This window comes from Capra hircus, chromosome 11, assembly GCF_001704415.2.
Source record: "Capra hircus breed San Clemente chromosome 11, ASM170441v1, whole genome shotgun sequence".
NCBI lineage: Eukaryota > Metazoa > Chordata > Mammalia > Artiodactyla > Bovidae > Capra > Capra hircus.
In genome coordinates, this window is record NC_030818.1 from 14,682,108 (window position 1) to 14,699,739 (window position 17,632).

At 39.7% G+C, this 17,632-nt stretch overlaps 1 protein-coding gene across 1 annotated transcript in view; it reads right to left on the reverse strand.

Annotated features, from left to right (window-relative positions):
* The window catches only part of NLRC4 (NLR family CARD domain containing 4), a 46,746-nt gene that overhangs the window by 12,551 nt on the left and 16,563 nt on the right, over positions 1 to 17,632 (reverse strand). The window contains exons 5-8 of the mRNA XM_005686398.2: positions 7,003 to 7,095; positions 6,684 to 6,854; positions 3,978 to 4,070; positions 3,172 to 3,339 (exon numbers count right to left, since the gene is read on the reverse strand). Coding sequence (XP_005686455.2) covers positions 3,172 to 3,339; positions 3,978 to 4,070; positions 6,684 to 6,854; positions 7,003 to 7,095 — 525 coding nt within the window. The remainder of the gene's footprint in view (positions 1 to 3,171; positions 3,340 to 3,977; positions 4,071 to 6,683; positions 6,855 to 7,002; positions 7,096 to 17,632) is intronic.

Here is a 17,632-nt window from a genome sequence, read left to right on the forward strand (position 1 = left end):
CAGACCATACATCTATCAAGTGGAAGGGATGGGTAGGTCTGTCTGACTCTAAAACTAATTCACTTAACCACTTCATAATGATGGAGCCTCTAGAGGGGACTGACAGACAGCAGTCTCTTCACCTGGCTAGAGACCAAAGGCAGAGAATGCTTGGCTCTCACTCTTCGGCTAGTGCCTCACATCCAAGCAGACTGCTTTTTATATCTCTAGCTGCATGCGTGTGCACACTTAGTTGTGTCTGACTCTTTGCGATCTCAAGGACTGTAGCCCACCAGGCTCCTCTGTCCATGGGATTTTCCAGGCAAGAATCTGGAGTGGGTTGCCATTTCATACTCCAGGGGGTCTTCCCGATCCAGGGATCAAACCTGAGTGTCCTTTATTGGCAGGCAGATTCTTTGCCACTGAGCCACCTGGGAAGCCCTTATACCTTTGGGAGGTGGAGGAAACGGCTGGAGAGGAGTCACGCCAGCACCTGCACGCTCTCGCTCCTTTCATCAACTCTTCTGTCTCTAGCCCTCTCCCTGCTTTGGTCTGACAACTTTCTTATGTCTCTGCTTCTTTTTTAAAAAAAATTTTTTGGCCTTGCTGCATGGCATGAGGTATCTTATTTCCCTGACCAGGAATGGAACTGGCGGCCCCTGCAGAGGAAGTGCAGAGTCCTAACCACTGGACTGCCAAGGAGGTTCCATGTCTCTGTTTTTAAAACAGGGATAATAGTTATGTTTTATTAGGTATATAATGGTAATTCCACAAATTCTTTTTAAAAACACTTTGAGAATAAATTAGTTCTCATTTTGTCATTTTTTCACTTGCATCTTGGGGTACATCATTACAGGTAAATTCCCAAGAGTCGGCTGTCTTCTGTTATATTTATATCTCTCATTTACATATGGACGCTGTTAGGCACTAGGCTATTAAAGTGAAATGGCAAATTACTCCCTTAGCTTAGTTCTTAACAAACCCACCACAGCATCTCCTCCTCTGGTCTCAGTAGTCAGCCTCAGAAGTGGGCAAGTTAAGCAACTACCTACTTACAGATTTGAAAGATGATAAAGAGTCTCTATGTAAAAATGCCTTCCCTCACCTGTAATTCTAATTCTACACACTTCCCAACAGCCTCCTTGAAAAGACATATCCTTTCCAACTTGCTTTAGTTATGAGGTTACCTGAGAAGGATTATTTATTAGCTAATTAGCCTGTCACAGAAACCCCGCCTGCTTCCAATATCACCCAGAATAGCAGAAGGTCCTGAAAGAATGACACCCAGGATGATATGATTTGATGGTGAAGGGAGCAGGTAGAGGAGATAGAAGTGGAGTTAGAAATTAAAGAGAAGGAGAGGACTTCCCTGGTGGCCCAGGGGTTAAGAATCTGCCTACCAATGCAGAGCACACAGTTCAGTCCCTGATCCAGGAAGATCCCACATGCTGCAGAGCAACTAAGCCTGCAAGCTGCAACTACTGAAGCGTCTGTGCCCTAGACCCTGTGTCCCACAACAAGAGAAGCCACCACGATCAGAAACCCAGGCACTGCACCCAAGAGCAGCCCCAAAGTCCAAGCACAGCAGCAGAGACCCAGTGCAAGCAAAAATAAATAAAAGAATTAAGGGAAGGAAAGACCCAGAATCTCAGCACCACTAAGAATTGCAGACCCTTTGGGCAGCCTAAGGAATTAAAGACATACACATCTCTAAGAGAAATTTTTAAAAGAGGGAGTTAGTCTTTAATGAGTACAGAGTTTCAGCCAGGGAAAATGAAAAAGTTCTAGAGATGGATGGTGATGGTGGTTGCTTAAGAACGTGAATTCCACAAAACTGTAGATTTTAAAATGGTTAAAATGGTAAGTTTTATGATGTGTATCATACAAATACTTTCTAGACAATCTGGGAGGGAGATGAAGGCAGTCAAGGCTGTTTTTACCAATTCTTTGCCTTAGGTAATATAGTAGTCAGCCTTCAAGTTGGCTCCAATGATCCTCACCTCCTAGTGTCCTCTCTTTTGTGTTGTCCCCTCCCACACTGGGATGGGCTGACATGAGTAACCATAGGACACAGCAGAGATGACCCCAGAATGATCTTCCCAGGCTAGGTCATAAAGGATATTGCAACATCTAACTGATTTCTCTTTTGGATCTCTTACTCTGGAGAGAGTGAGCTGCCATGTTCTGAGGACATGCAAGCAGTGTAAGGAGAGGTCCAGGGATGAGAAACTAGTGCCCCATCCAACAGCCAGCACGAACCTGCCAACCCAGTGAGGAGCCACCTTGGAAGCAGGTTTCCAGCAGCCCCAGTCAAATCTGTACTGCAATCCCATGACACAAAGCCAGAACCACCCAGCGAAGCTGCTTCCAAATTCCTGACCCACAGGAATGTGAGGTAATGTTTATAGTTGTTTGTTCTATAGTTTGTGTAAGCCACAGATTTTGGAGTCATCTTACACAGACATGATAATACAGAGAGCGTGGGGACACTTCAACTGCCTGAGGCTGTTGTCTTCAGTCATCTATTTATCTTTTTTTGTTCCTGGGTTATTTTGCAACTTCTTAAATGTATTCCATGACCCCATTTACATTAAAATTGCACTTGGGCTTCCCTGATGGCTCAGATGGTAAAGAATCTGCCTGCAATGCAGGAGACATAAGAGATGCGGGTTCAGTCCTTGGGTTGGAAAGATCCCCTGGAGAAAGCAATGGCTATCCACTCTGGTATTCTCACCTAGAGAATTCCACGGACAGAGAAGACTGGGGTTCCAGCCCATGGGGTCACAAAGAATTGGACACGACTGAACGACTAACATATTCTTTCTTTCTTTTCCTTACTTGTTTTGAATACCCAACAAGTGGCTTAAACATATTTCCCAAGATTGGAGGGGCCTTGCTGAATTTCAGATAGTTAAGGCCAGGAAGAGCAATTCCTAACATAATACACCTTATCAGATAATGTGAATGTTTTTCCTTTAAGCACTTCAGGTGAAATGCTTGAAGACAGGTCAGTTGTCTTCAATCATTTTACTCTTTAACATATGTGAACACTCTTTCAATATGTTTGTATAAAAAAGAGGAGTCAAATAAATAAGCAAATCAGATGCTAGCTAACTAACTAAATAGAACAAGCCAACTGAAGACCTTTGTGAGGGCTAACTTCCTTTCTCTTAGCGCTGTATGTATACCTACCTAGAATTCTAATCTCTGCATCTGTGAGTCTCCAGTTTTTCAGCCCAAGCTTGACGAGCTGTGGGACCTTCTTCAGTTGCTCCAACAGTCTGGCCTGACTGACTCGTACATCACCACACCAGGGCAGCATCAGAACGGTTAGCTGTTCTAAGATGTGCAGCCTGTCAACTTGAAGAACCAGGGAGCAGTTTCAGAAATTGGATCCATCTCAGAATTGATAAAGGATGAGGGGATGTGAGAGAAGAAATGACTATTATCTCTGAAGCCTGCTCAGTGCGCAATAAGAATCTACTTGTTTTTTGGTTAATATTTTTATGGGAAGTGTTCAAAAATAAACAAAAATATATAAAACTATATGTACTAATATGCCAACTTTCAACAAAAACCAAATCATGGATAATCTTGCTTCATTGTCATCAAATTCCTTCCCTTCTATATTATTTTGAAACAAATCTCAGACAGTAGGTACCAGGTTGTTTTATTTTAACATAATCACAGAATTGTTATCACAGCTTAAAAATCTTATCACTAACTTCTTAAGAAAATTTGCCTTGAATGTCACTCTCAGACACTAGCTCCCTGGAAGGAGGCAAGCAAGTGGGAATCTCAGGTGCAATGATATGGGAAAACTAATAACTCAAAAACCATTGGCCCGTATTCTTCAAGAGTAGTTTAAATAAGGGCTACATTGACTTATGTAATGACCTTCATTTCACTGAGGTCCATCTAGTAAGGCATATGTGGATAAAAGAAACTGCTTTTCTGACCTTTTGAGTATTTGGTTTTGGCTAAATTGTCATTCTTACTTAGTTGCCGAAGAGCTTCTTTTCCATCCTTTTCCAGATGATTTTCAGATAAATCAAGAATGCTCAGTTTGGCCAAGTTATGAAGATTCTGAGCTGGAAAAAAGAAATTTCAATCCAAAACAAGACTTTCAGGGAACTGTAAGTGCATTTTAAAATATCCTTAGAAGAATTCTGAGTCCTTGTTTTCTTTGTTGGTAGCATACAAAACATTATTTCACTTGATTAATATAATTATTCCAAAAAAGTCTCTGGAAAGATTTAACCCCCAGTTGCCACAGCTATGATTGATGCACATGTATTTCCTGGTCCTAAGTTCTGACTAAAAACTTAAATTCACCATAAGCCTAATGCAGCCTGGAAGATAGTTTTTATGTTATTTTAGTAAAGTCACTCTGCTTTTCTAGGCTTCACCAGCTTCATATTTAGAATGAGGAAGTTGAAATGGATAAACTCTTGAGGTTGCTTACAATTCTAAATACCCTATCGTGCAGGAGAAACAAAGGAATAAAAACCAGATAAGATGAGCTGTTCTTTGTGTACTCAGTTTAGATAATTTTGTTAATGTCATAGTTGTGATGCTAATAATAAAAACTTAGAAATTAAAAAAAGACAGATGAAAAAACAGAAAACAAATAGCAAAATGGCAGCTGGAAATCTATTCATATAAATAATTATATTAACTGGATTAAACATTCCAATTAAAGACAAAGATGAATAAAACTAGATTTTCTTTTTTAAAGCAAGATCCAACTCCATGCTATCTATAAGGGATGTATTTTAATAACAAAAATACAAATATATTGAGGTTAAAATTTTGGGAAACTATATTACATGTAAACATTAATCATAAATGCCATTGGTAGGCAGTTACAATAAAAGGAGTCCAAAATGGCAGTGACTAAAAGACAAAGAAAGGGGAAAGCCCGTGAAAAAGGAACAAAGGAAAATTTTGAGGACTGGAGTGAGAATCTCAGGTAGAGCAAACACGCCCCCTTCCTGGCTAGCCCTAGTTTGCATATGGCAGGCTCAGAGGGTAGGAGACAAAACCGTAAAAAAGAGGGAGTCAAGCCAGGTGGGGCCTCTCCATTGGGGTCAGCCCGCCTTCACACCTCGAGGGTGTACTATCCTTTGTTTGCTGAATAAAACTCTGAGCTGTAACCCTGGTCCACCGTTTCAAATCTTTGTTGCAGCAAGACAGAACAGACGAAATTACACTCTCCTGACACTATCATTCTAGTGAAGAACTGCTTAATTCTTTTCTTCATTTTCAGATATTTATCATGGTTGTTTAGTTGAAGTTTTTCCTATCAAGACTGATTGGAAATATCCCCTTTAGAAATTAGTCAGTTTTTTAATGAATACATACTCTTGTTATAATATTAGCTATTATTGTTTTTAATCAATCATATGAACCCTTTTCTTAGAGTAAAGCATTTTCTGTGATTTGGTTTCAAATACAAAGTGTGGGACTTCCCTGGTGGCTCAGTGGTAAAGAATCTGCCTGCCCATGCAAGAAACATGGATTCCATCCCTGGTCCAGGTTGAGTCCACATGCCACAGAACTACTAAGCCTGTGCACCACAGCTACTGAGCCTGTGCTAGGGCCTTGGAGCTACAACTACTGAAGCCTGTGTTCCCTGGAGCCTGTGCTCCTCAACAAGAGAAGCACTTATAAATAATTTTTTTAAACCTGCAGAGCTCCTCTTAAAAGGGGTACAGCTGGTATTTTCAGTTTTAAACCTGTCTCTCCCCAGGGCAAGTGAAGAAGTAAAGGAGTGTGCTCATCATTCTTATGCTTCTCATTGTTTGTCTGGCCTTTTTTAATCCCTAGGTATCTCTAACTTTTGGTTTACACTGGCGTATACATAATTTTCTTAGGAAAGTTTACAGATTCTTAGCGGTTGTTTATTCTGTTTTTTAAAGGGCTAGACCATCTTTCCTCCAAAATCCTAAATTGAAAAAAAACATCTAAATTGACCATATCTAGTTTATCCAGAAATATGCAAAAGTTTCTCCATACTTGGTATATATACCCTTTAGGAACTCAAGACTCAGCTCTTATATTGATGCATATTACCTCCATCTTAACAAGGCAATAGGTAAGAATTAGGACAGAGAACATTTAAGAAAATCCCTCTCTCTCTGCTTCTCAATCACTTATTTATCCATTCAATCAAAATTTTATTAAGCAGTTATTATATAACAGAATGTGCCAAGTTTCAATCACTCATTTCTTTTTTTCTTCCTCTTTACCCTCTCTTGGGCTTCCCTGATGGCTCAGCTGATAAAGAATTCACCCGCAGTATGGGAGACCTGGGTTCGATCCCTGGGTTGGGAAGATCCCCTGGAGAAGGGAACAGCTACCCACTCCAGTATTCTGGCCTGGAGAATTCCATGGACTATATAGTTCACGGGGTCTCAAAGAGTCGGACACAACTGAGTGACTTTCACTTTCACTTACCCTGTCTTAAAATGACATCTTCAATTATCTCAAAATTCTCTACTATTATTCATCCATAATAAATTTTCATTCCAATCACAGAGAAGATCATAAAAATAGGTTAGATATTACCTAGAAGTCTTTATTATCTTTTCCAATTTCTCTAAAGACTAAATTTCCATTTGAGAGATTTAGCATGCCCTACTATAAACATATCGCATGTTTTCTTTTACTGTTTTCCTTCAGTTAATGTAGGCAGCAGTTACCTAGGGTTTTCACAGCATTTCCTGACAGGCAGCAGGAGACTAATTGAATTTCTTTAAGGTCACAGGGTTCAGCTGATAGAGTCTTGACTATGTAATCCATTCCTTCCCCTATATCAGACAAGTGGGTCAAACGAAGTAAGCACATCTTTTTCAGATTTGTCAGACCTTCAGCTGCAAACCAATGGAAAAGAAATGCATTAGGACACCAAGTACATAAAGGCCTTCTTGCCTTGTATAAACACAGTCAGTGTCAGAGTCTTAACTGTTCTTATTATTAAACTTATATTAATAAAAATATTAGAGAAAACAAAAATCTGACCTAGTTTTAAAGCATCGTCCTCATTCATCTTAATGTTATCCAGTATGAGCTTCGTAAGATTCTTCAAATTACCTAAACTGTCAGTCAGACCACCTGCCAAAAGAAAAGGGATTGGTGTTCAGCTGTCATTTACTAGATTTCCAGGACCAATCAAAAGAATTTTGTTCTACCATCGGCAAGAAATGTTCATGAAATTGAAACACAAATATATAATTTTTGGTCAGAGATGGAAGCATGTCTTCCCAATATAATGGAATTACACTGGAAAGGTAATTGGGAAATCTCCAAACAGGTGGAAATTAAACAACACACTTCTATACAAGCATCAAATAAGTCTCAAGGAAAATTGGATAATATTTTGAAAAAATATTTAAAAAAACTAAAATATATCAAAATCACAGGTTAACAGTTGCTTAAAGGGAGGTTTAGAGCATTGAATACTTATATTGGAAATAAGGAAAACTTTCCAATCAGAAACCTAAGCTTACTTAAGAAACTAGACAGAGAAGAGCAACATAAACCCAATAGAAGAAGAAGCAATGCAATAATAAAGGGCAGAAATCGATAAAAAATTGCAAACCGATAAACAATAGGGGAAAATCAATGGAAATTAAAAGCTGTATCCATGAAAAGACCAATAAATTTGATAAATTTCTAGCAAGACTGATAAATAAAAAATGAAGAAAAACAAATTACGAATATCAGAAATGAAAAGGAAGATAACAATACAGAAATCACAGATGTTAAAAGAATAGAGAAAAATATGCATAAATTTGACAACACAGATGTGTGTGTTTTAGTCACTCAGTTGTGTTTTAGTCACTCAGTTGTGTCTGAGTCTTGTGACCTCATGGACTGTAGCCCATCAGGCTCTTCCGTCCATAGGATTTTTACAGATAAAACTACACAATTTCTTTTTTTTAATTACTTAATTTAATTGGAGGATAATTTCTTTACAATATTGAGGTGATTATTGTCATACATCAATATGAATCACCCATGGGTGCACATGTGTCTCCCTGTCCTGAACCTGCCTCTTACCTCCTTCCCCACCTCATCCCAGAGCACCGACTTTGAGTACCCTGCTTCATACATCAAACTTGCACTAAAACTACACAATTTCTTGAAAGCCCCAAGCTACTAAAATTTATCCAACATTACATAAATAACCTGAATAGTCCTATGTAACTAAGGACATTGAATTTATAGTTTAAAATTTTCTCAAAAAAGAAAGCTTCAAGCACAGATAATTTAACTTGCAAATTCTACCAAACATTCAAAGAAGAAATAACATCAATTCTACACAATAACTATCAGGAAACAGAAACACAGGCAACACTTTCCAACTCATTTTATGAAGCAGCAAATATGGAAAACTCAGCAGTGGCCACAGGACTGGAAAAGGTCAGTTTTCATTCCAATCCCAAAGAAAGGCAATGCCAAAGAATGCTCAAACTACCACACAATTGCACTCATCTCACATGCTAGTAAAGTAATGCTCAAAATTCTCCAAGCCAGGCTTCAGCAATACATGAACCATGAACTTCCAGATGTTCAAGCTGGTTTTAGAAAAGGCAGAGGAACCCAAGTTCAAATTGCCAACATCCGCTGGATCATGGAAAAAGCAAGAGAGTTCCAGAAAAACATCTATTTCTGCTTTCTTGACTATGCCAAAGCCTTTGACTGTGTGGATCACAATGAACTGTGGAAAATTCTTCAAGAGATGGGAATACCAGACCACCTGACCTGCCTCTTGAGAAATCTGTATGCAGGTCAGGAAGCAACAGTTAGAACTGGACATGGAACAACAGACTGGTTCCAAATAGGAAAAGGAGTATGTCAAGGCTGTATATTGTCACTCTGCTTATTTAACTTATATGCAGAGTACATCATGAGAAACGCTGGACTGGAAGAAACACAAGCTGGAATCAAGATTGCCAGGAGAAATATCAATCACCTCAGATATGCAGATGACGCCACCCTTATGGCAGAAAGTGCAGAGGAACTCAAAAGCCTCTTGATGAAAGTGAAAGAGGAGAGTGAAAAAGTTGGCTTAAAGCTCAACATTCAGAAAATGAAGATCATGGCATCTGGTCCCATCACTTCATGGGAAATAGATGGGGAAACAGTGGAAACAGTGTCAGACTTTATTTTCGGGGGCTCCAAAATCACTGCAGATGGTGATTGCAGCCATGAAATTGAAAGACACTTACTCCTTGGAAGAAAAGTCATGACCAACCTAGATAGCATATTCAAAAGCAGAGACATTACTTTGCCGACTAAGGTCCATCTAGTCAAGTCTATGGTTTTTCCAGTGGTCATGTATGGATGTGAGAGTTGGACTGTGAAGAAGGCTGAGCACTGAAGAATTGATGCTTTTGAACTGTGGTGTTGGAGAAGACTCTTGAGAGTCCCTTGGACTGCAAGGAGATCCAACCAGTCCATTCTGAAGGAGATCAGCCCTGGGATTTCTTTGGAAGGAATGATGCTAAAGCTGAAACTCCAGTACTTTGGCCACCTCATGCAAAAACCTGACTCACTGGAAAAGACTCTGATGCTGGGAGGGATTGGGGGCAGGAGGAGAAGGGGACGACAGAGGATGAGATGGCTGGATGGCATCACTGACTCGATGGACGTGAGTCTGAGTGAACTTCGGGAGATGGTGATGGACAAGGAGGCCTGGCGTGCTGCAATTCATGGAGTCGCAAAGAGTCGGACACGACTGAGCGAATGAAATGAGCTGAACTGAACCATTAACCAATGTGAAACTCAGACAAAGAAAATAAAACAAAAGAAAACTTTGAAGCAGTATCACTCATGAACATAGAAGCCAAAATTCTCAACAAAATATTACCAAGGAGTTCAGTCATGCATAAAAAGAATATTATACTACCACCACGTGAGCTTCATACAGGAATGCAGGATTGTTTTGATATTTGAAAATCAATCCATTCACTATATTAACAGTCTAGAGAAGAAAAATGAAGTGATCATATAAATTGACACAGCAAAAATATTTGTTATGATTTAATAACTATATAATGAGAAAAACTTTCAGCCACCTAGGAATAGAAGGAAATGTCCTCAACCTGACAAAAGGCATCTTAAAAAAAAAAAAGGCAATTAATGAATGTCATACTTAATAGTGAAAGTCTGAATGCTTTCTCCCTAAGATTAGAAACAAGGGAGCATGTTCACTCTCATCTCTTCTGTTCAACACTGTGTACAGTAAGTCATATTGATGCAATAAGGCAAGACAATGAAATAAAAAGTATACAAATTGGAATGGAAGAAATAAAAATATTCTTTTTGGAGGGGACATGAAATAAGTTTATCATAGATACAGAGTACAATATCAACACACACAAAAATCAATTGTGTTTCTGCTGCAGGGTAGGGGGCACTGTGGCAGTGCGAGCATGGGAACTTTGAAGGAGCTCCTCATTATCTTCATTACCTCCAGCATAGTTTGGTCTCAGGTCAAACAACAGGGAGGAAACACAGCCCTGCCCATCAACAGAAAATTGGATTAAAGATTTACTGAGCATGGTCCCGTCTACCATGACAAAACCCAGTTTCCCCCACAGTCAGTCTCTCCCATCAGAAAACTTCCATAAGCCTCTTTTCCTCATCTGTCAGAAAGCAGACAGAATGAAAACCAAAATCACAGAAAACTAATCAAACTGATCCCACGGACCACTACTACTGCTACTGCTAAGTTGCTTCAGTCGTGTCCAACTCTGTGTGACCCCACAGACGGCAGCCCACCAGGCTCCCCCGTACCTGGGATTCTCCAGGCAAAAACACTGGAGTGGGTTGCCATTTTCTTCTCCAATGCATGAAAGTGAAAAGTGAAAGTGAAGTCGCTCAGTCGTGTCCAACCCTCAGCGACCCTATGGACTGCAGCCTTCCAGGCTCCTCCATCCATGGGATTTTCCAGGGAAGAGTACTGGAGTGGATTGCCATTGCCTTCTCCGATTGTCTAACTCAATGAAACTATGAGCCATGCTGTACAGGGCCAACCAATATGGATGGGTCATTGTGGAGAGTTCTGACAAAACATGGTCCACTGGAGAAGGGAATGGCAAGCCACTTCAGTACTCTTACCTTGAGAACCCCATGAACAGCATGAAAAGGCAAAAAGATAGGACACTGAAAGATGAACTCCACAGGTCAGTAGGTACCCAATATGCTACTGGAGGAGTGGAGAAATAACTCCAGAAGAATGAAGAGACAAAGCCAAAGCAAAAACAACGCCTAGTAGTGGATGTGACTGTGATGGAAGTAAAGTCCAATACTGTAAAAAGCAATATTGCATAGGAACCTAGAATGTTAAGTCCATGAATCAGGGTAAATTGGAAGTGTCAAACAGGAGATGGCAAGAGTGAACATCGACATTTTACGAATCAGTGAACTGAAATGGACTGGAATGGGCAAATTTAATTCAGATGACCATTATATCTACAACTGTGGGCAAGAATCCCTTAGAAGAAGTGGAGTAGCCCTCATAGACAACAAGAGTCTAAAATGCAGTTCTTGGGTGCAGTCTCAAAAATGACAGAATGATTTCTGTTCATTTCCAAAGCAAGCCATTCAATATCACAGTGATCCAAGTCTATGTTTCAACCAGTAATGCTGAAGAAGCTGAAGCTGTGGTTCTATGAAGACCTGCAAGACCTTCTAGAACTAACACCCAAAAAGATGTCCTTTTCATTTTAGGGAACTGGAATGCAAAAGTAGGAAGTCAAGAGATACCTGAAATAACAGGCAAATTTGGCCTTGGAGTACAAAATGAAGCCAGGCAAAGGCTAACAGAGTTTTGCAAAGAGAATGCACTGGTCATAGCAATCACCTTCTTCTAACAACACAAGAGAAGACTCTACACATGGACATCACCAGATGGTTAATACCAAAATCAGATTGATTATATTCTTTGCAGCCAAAGATGGAGAAGCTCTATACAGTCAGCAGAAATGAGACTGGGAACTGACTGTGGCTCAGATCATGAACTCCTTATTGCCAAATTCAGACTGAAATTGAAGAAAGTAGGGAAAACCGCTAGACCATTCAGGTATGACCTCAATCAAATCCCTTATGATTATACAATGGAAGTAACAAATAGATTCAAGGGATTATATCTGATAGAGTGCCTGAAGAACTATGGATAGAGGTTCATGGCATTGTACAGGAGGCAGTGATCAAGACCATCCCCAAGAAAAAGAAATTAAAAAAGGCAAAATGGTTGTCTGCGGAGGCCTTATAAATAGCTGAGAAAAGAAGAGAAGCTAAAGGCAAAGTAGAAAAAGGAAAGAGATACCCATTTGAATGGAGAGTTTCAAGGAATAGTAAGGAGAGATAAGACAGCCATCCTTAGTGATCAGTGCAAAGAAACAGAGGAAAACAACTGAATGGGAAAGAGTAGAGATCTCTTTAAGAAAATTAGAGATACCAAGGAGACCATTTCATGCAAAGATGGGCACGATAAAGGACAGAAATGGTATGGACCTAACAGAAGCAGAAGATATTAAGAAGCAGTGGCAACATTACATAGAAGATCTATACAAAAAAAGATCTTCATGACCCAGATAATCACAATGGTGTAATCACTCACCTAGAGCCAGACATCCTGGAATGCAAAGTCAAGTGGGCCTTAGGAAGTATCACTAGGAACAAAGCTAGTAGAGGTGATGAAATTCCAGTGGAGCTATTTCAAATCCTAAAAGATGATGATGTGAAAGTGCTGCACTCAACATGCTAGCAAATTTGGAAAACTCAGCAGTGGCCACAGGACTGGAAAAGGTCAGTTTAAAGGCAATGCCAAAGAATGCTCAAACTACCACACAATTGTCATCATCTCACACGCTTGGCAAAGTAATGCTCAAAATTCACCAAGCCAGGCTTCAGCAGAATGTGAACCGTGAACTTCCAGATGTTCAAGCAGATTTAGAAAAGGCAGAGGAACCAGAGATCAAACCACCAACATCCATTGGATCATCGAAAAAGCAAGAGAGTTCCTGAAAAACATCTACTTCTGTTTTATTAACTATGTCAAAGCCTTTAGCTGTGTGAATCACAACAAACTGAAAAATTCTGAGAAAGATGGGAACACCAGGCCACCTTACCTGCCTCCTGAGAAATCTGTATGCAGATCAAGAAGCAATAGTTGGAACTGGACATGGAACAACAGACTGGTTCCAAACTGGGAAAGGAGTATGTCAAGGCTGTATACTGTCACCCTGTTTATTTAACCTATATGCAGAGTACCTCATGCACAGTGCTGGACTGGATGAAGCACAAGCTGGAATCAAGGTGCCAGGAGAAATAACCTCAGATATGCAGATGACACCAGTCTTATGGCAGAAAGCGAAGAACTAAAGAGCCTCTTAATGAAAGTGAAAGAGGAGAGTGAAAGTGTTGGCTTAAAACTCAACATTCAGAAAACTAAGATCATGGCATTCAGTCCCATCACTTCATGGCAAATGGATGGGGAAACAGTGGAAACAGTGACAGACTGTATTTTTGGGGGGTCCAAAATCACTGCCGATGGTGACTGTAGCCATGAAATTAAAATATGCTTTCTCCTTGGAAGAAAAGCTATGACCAACCTAGACAGCATATTAAAAAGCAGAGACATTACTTTGCCAACAAGGGTCCATCTAGTCAAAGCTATGGTTTTTCCAGTAGTCATGTATGGATTTGAGAGTTGGACTATAAAGAAAGCTGAGTGCTGAAGAATTGATGCTTTTGAACTGTGGTGTTGGATAAGCCTCTTGAAAGTCCCTTGGACTGCAAGGAGATCAAACCAGTCTGTCCTAAAGGAAATTAGTCCTGAATATTCATTGGAAGGACTGATGCTGAGACAGAAGCTTCCATACCTTGGCCACCTGATGTGAAGAACTGACTCATTTGAAAAGACCCTGATGCTGGAAAAGATTGAAAGTAGGAGGAGAAGGGGATGATAGAAGATGAGATGGTTGAATGGCATCACTGACTCAATGGACATGAGTTTGAGCAGGCTCTGGGAGTTGGTGTTGGACAGGGAAGCCTGGGGTACTACAGTCCATGGGGTTACAAATAGTTGAACACGACTGAGTGACTGAACTGAACTGAATTTCTGTAGTAGCAATAAATAATTGGTAACCAGATTTTTTTTTAAATATTAAATATTTATTTATATTTGGCTTCACCTGGTCTTAGTTGCAGCACAAGGGATCTTGATCTTCATTGCAGCCTGCAGACTCCTAGTTGTGGCACTTGGGATCTAGTTCCATGACCTGGAACTAGACCTGGAACTTGGCCCAACTGCATTGGGAGCAAGGAGTCTTAGCCACTGGACCACCAGGGAAATCCCATTAACCAGATTTTTTAAAATACCATGTACAATAGCTCCAAAAGAATGTAAAAGTATAAATCTAATAAAACATATACAGGATCAACATGATGAAAAATTCAAAATAGTGAAAAAAAATTAAGAAAAATCTAAATAAATGGAAAGAGAAACCATGGTCATAGGTTGAAATATTCAACATAAAAATTATGTTAATAGTGAATAGTGAAATCGCTCAGTCTTGTCTGACTCTTTGCGACCCCATGGACTGTCTTCTCCGTCCATGGGATTCTCCAGGCAAGAATACTGGAATGGGTTACCATTTCCTTCTCCAGGGGATCTTCCTGACCCAGGGATCAAACCCAGGTCTCCCACATTGGAGGCAGACGCTTTAACCTCTGAGCCACCAGGGAAGACCCTTCTCTCTAAATTAGTCTATGTGTGTATGTGCCAAGTGACTTCAGTCATATCTGACTCTTCATGAAGCTATGGACTGTAGCCCTCCAAGCTCCTCTGTCCATGGAATTCTCCAGGTAAGAAGGCTAAAGTGGGCTCCATGCCTTCCTCCAGGGGGTCTTCTGGACCCAAGGATCGAACCAGTGTCTCACATCTCCTGCATTGATAGGCATGTTCTTTACTACTTGCCCCACTAATTTGGGAGAACCCCAAATTAGTCTATGCTGCTGCTGCTAAATGCTTCAGTCATGTCAGACTCTGTGTGACCCCAGAGATGGCAGCCCACCAGGCTCTGCCATCCCCAGGATTCTCCAGGCTGGAGTGGCTTGCCTTTTCCTTCTCCAACGCATGAAAGTGAAAAGTGAAAGTAAAGTCGCTCAGTCATGTCCGACTGCCATTGCCTTCTCCGAAATTAGTCTATAGATCAATGTAATTCCAACCAAGATCTCAGGGAGAATTTTTGGCAATATAAATGTGATTCTTCGGAATTCACTGCAAGTCTAGTGGTTAGAACTCTATGTTTTCACTACCGAGGGCTCAGATTCAGTCCCTGGTTGAGGAACTAAGATCCCACAGGCTATGAGCCCTAGCCAAAAAAAAAGTGATTCTAAAATTTATATGGAAGAACAAAGGAACTAGAATATTTTGTAATTTTTTAGAAAAAGGAAAAGTAATTTGGAGAAATAATACTACACAATTTTATGACTTACTATAAAGCAAAAGTTATTAAGACAGTGGAGTATTGACAAGAAATAGGCATGGGTATTGGCAAATGAAAGATCAATGGAAAATAGTATTCAGAATTACACCCATACAACTATAGCCAAATAATTTGGGCAAGGATAAAAAGGTTATTCAAACATGAAAGAATTGTCATTTCAATAAACAGAATAATTGGATATCCATAGGGAAGAAAAATGAACTTTGATCTCAACTTAACACTTTACACAAATATTAACTCAGAGTGCGTCACAGATCTAAACGTAAAACGTAAAATTTCAAAAGAAAATATGGAAAAAATCATGTTGATTTTTTGCAAAGAGTTCTTAGACATGACACTGAAAGAGTGATTCACAAAGAGAAAAAGTGGACGGCAATAAAACTTTTGTCCTATGAAAGACACTGTTAAAGAATGAAAAGACTACAGATTGGGAGAAAATATTTTCAAATCACTTATCTGACAAAAGACTTGTATCCAGAATGTATTAAAAAAACACTTAAAACTCAACACTAAGAAAACAAATTAACCCAATTAAGAATGGGGAAAAACTTGAACAGACATTTCACTAAGTTGGCAAATAAGTACATGAAAAATTTTCAACTTTTATCAGCCAACTCTGATGAGATAACATGATGCATAGAGTTCTAGTTTCTCCATATCCTCACCAGCACTTGGTATTGTTGTTTCCTTTATTATTATTATTATTATAAAATGAAAAAAAAAGAGACAAATAGGAAGAATACTAAGTGCTAGTGAGAATGCAGAACAACTGAAATTCTCATGTATTGCTACTGAGAATGTAAAAGGCACACGGTGGAAGATAGCTGGGAAGTTTCTTCAAAAGTTAAACAAGCACTTGTCACATGGTTCAGCAGTTCCAGCACTAAATATTTATCCCCAAGTGAATTGAAAACTTATTTTTACATAAAAGTTTGCATAATAATGTTTATAGTAGCTTTACTTATCATTACCCAAGCTGAAAATAACCTACATGCCCTTCAGTAGTGACTAGATCCTAGCTGTAAGAAAAAATAAATGCTGATTATAAACTCAAATGTCAGAGAGGGTGAGAGAGATGATGTTATTACAAGAAGTAGAACAGGTGACCTCTGTGTCTTACTGAAGATTATGTGTCTTGTCCAAAGAGCATAGGGTCAGATCATGAAGCTCTAGCCAGCTGTTACCAAGTGCAGTTGTCAAGTCTGTAATTTTCAAGAGCAATGAGACCTGTATTTTCATATGACATCTCCCAACTTCAAAATGGTGACAGCTCCTTCAAGGAAAAGAATCATTGTGAGGGGAGAGGGAAAGGAAGGAGACTTTTCATTATAGATTGTTTTATAATTTGGACCATGTGAATACCTTACTCAAAAAATAAATTTAAGATATTAAGAACAAAATATTGGCCAACAGGAAAAAAACAATTTTTAATAATATGTAGATCAAATTCAGCCTGTAAGTGACCAGTTTGCCAAATTGGCACAAAAGAATTGCCATCAAGAGGAGACGGTAAGCCTGCTAGCACAGAAGGTAGTTTAATAGTCTGAGTAACTATCCAGAACCTGATAGAAGGGATTCTTGCATTGAGTAGCAGGTTGGAAAGCTTATCCCCTACATGGTGACAAGTGAGGCAGAACCAAAAGGGAAATCATTTGCGGATGAAAACCAATCTCAGATTACAGTCCCATAAAGCAAGGCTCCTGTCGACCCATAACTACACAGAACTCAGCAGCCCCTGCTCTGGTTAACAGGAGGGATCTAGACAGATGCGGCTGGTCTACACAGGTGACCCTCACCCTTAGTGTTATTTTGAATTTGGTGAAAACTCCCCTTTACTCCAGAAAGATTTACCCCATATGTATTGTGTCTGTTGTCTCTAATTTCTTCATGTTAGACAAAACCTGTTCCCCAAATTTTCTTTCAGAATGAATGATGCTTGAGGTAGAGGTGGGACTGGGTGTGTGCTGCAATGTCCTAGTTAAGAGTCTAGTGACATGACTGGCCAGCAGCTTCTGCAGGCGATCAATTAATGGGTGGTTTTCCTCCCAGACTTCAAAGAAGGACAGGTGCTACTTGGTAGGAAAGCAGTGAGTGTTGGGTTGAGACAGAGATGCTGACAAGATGGA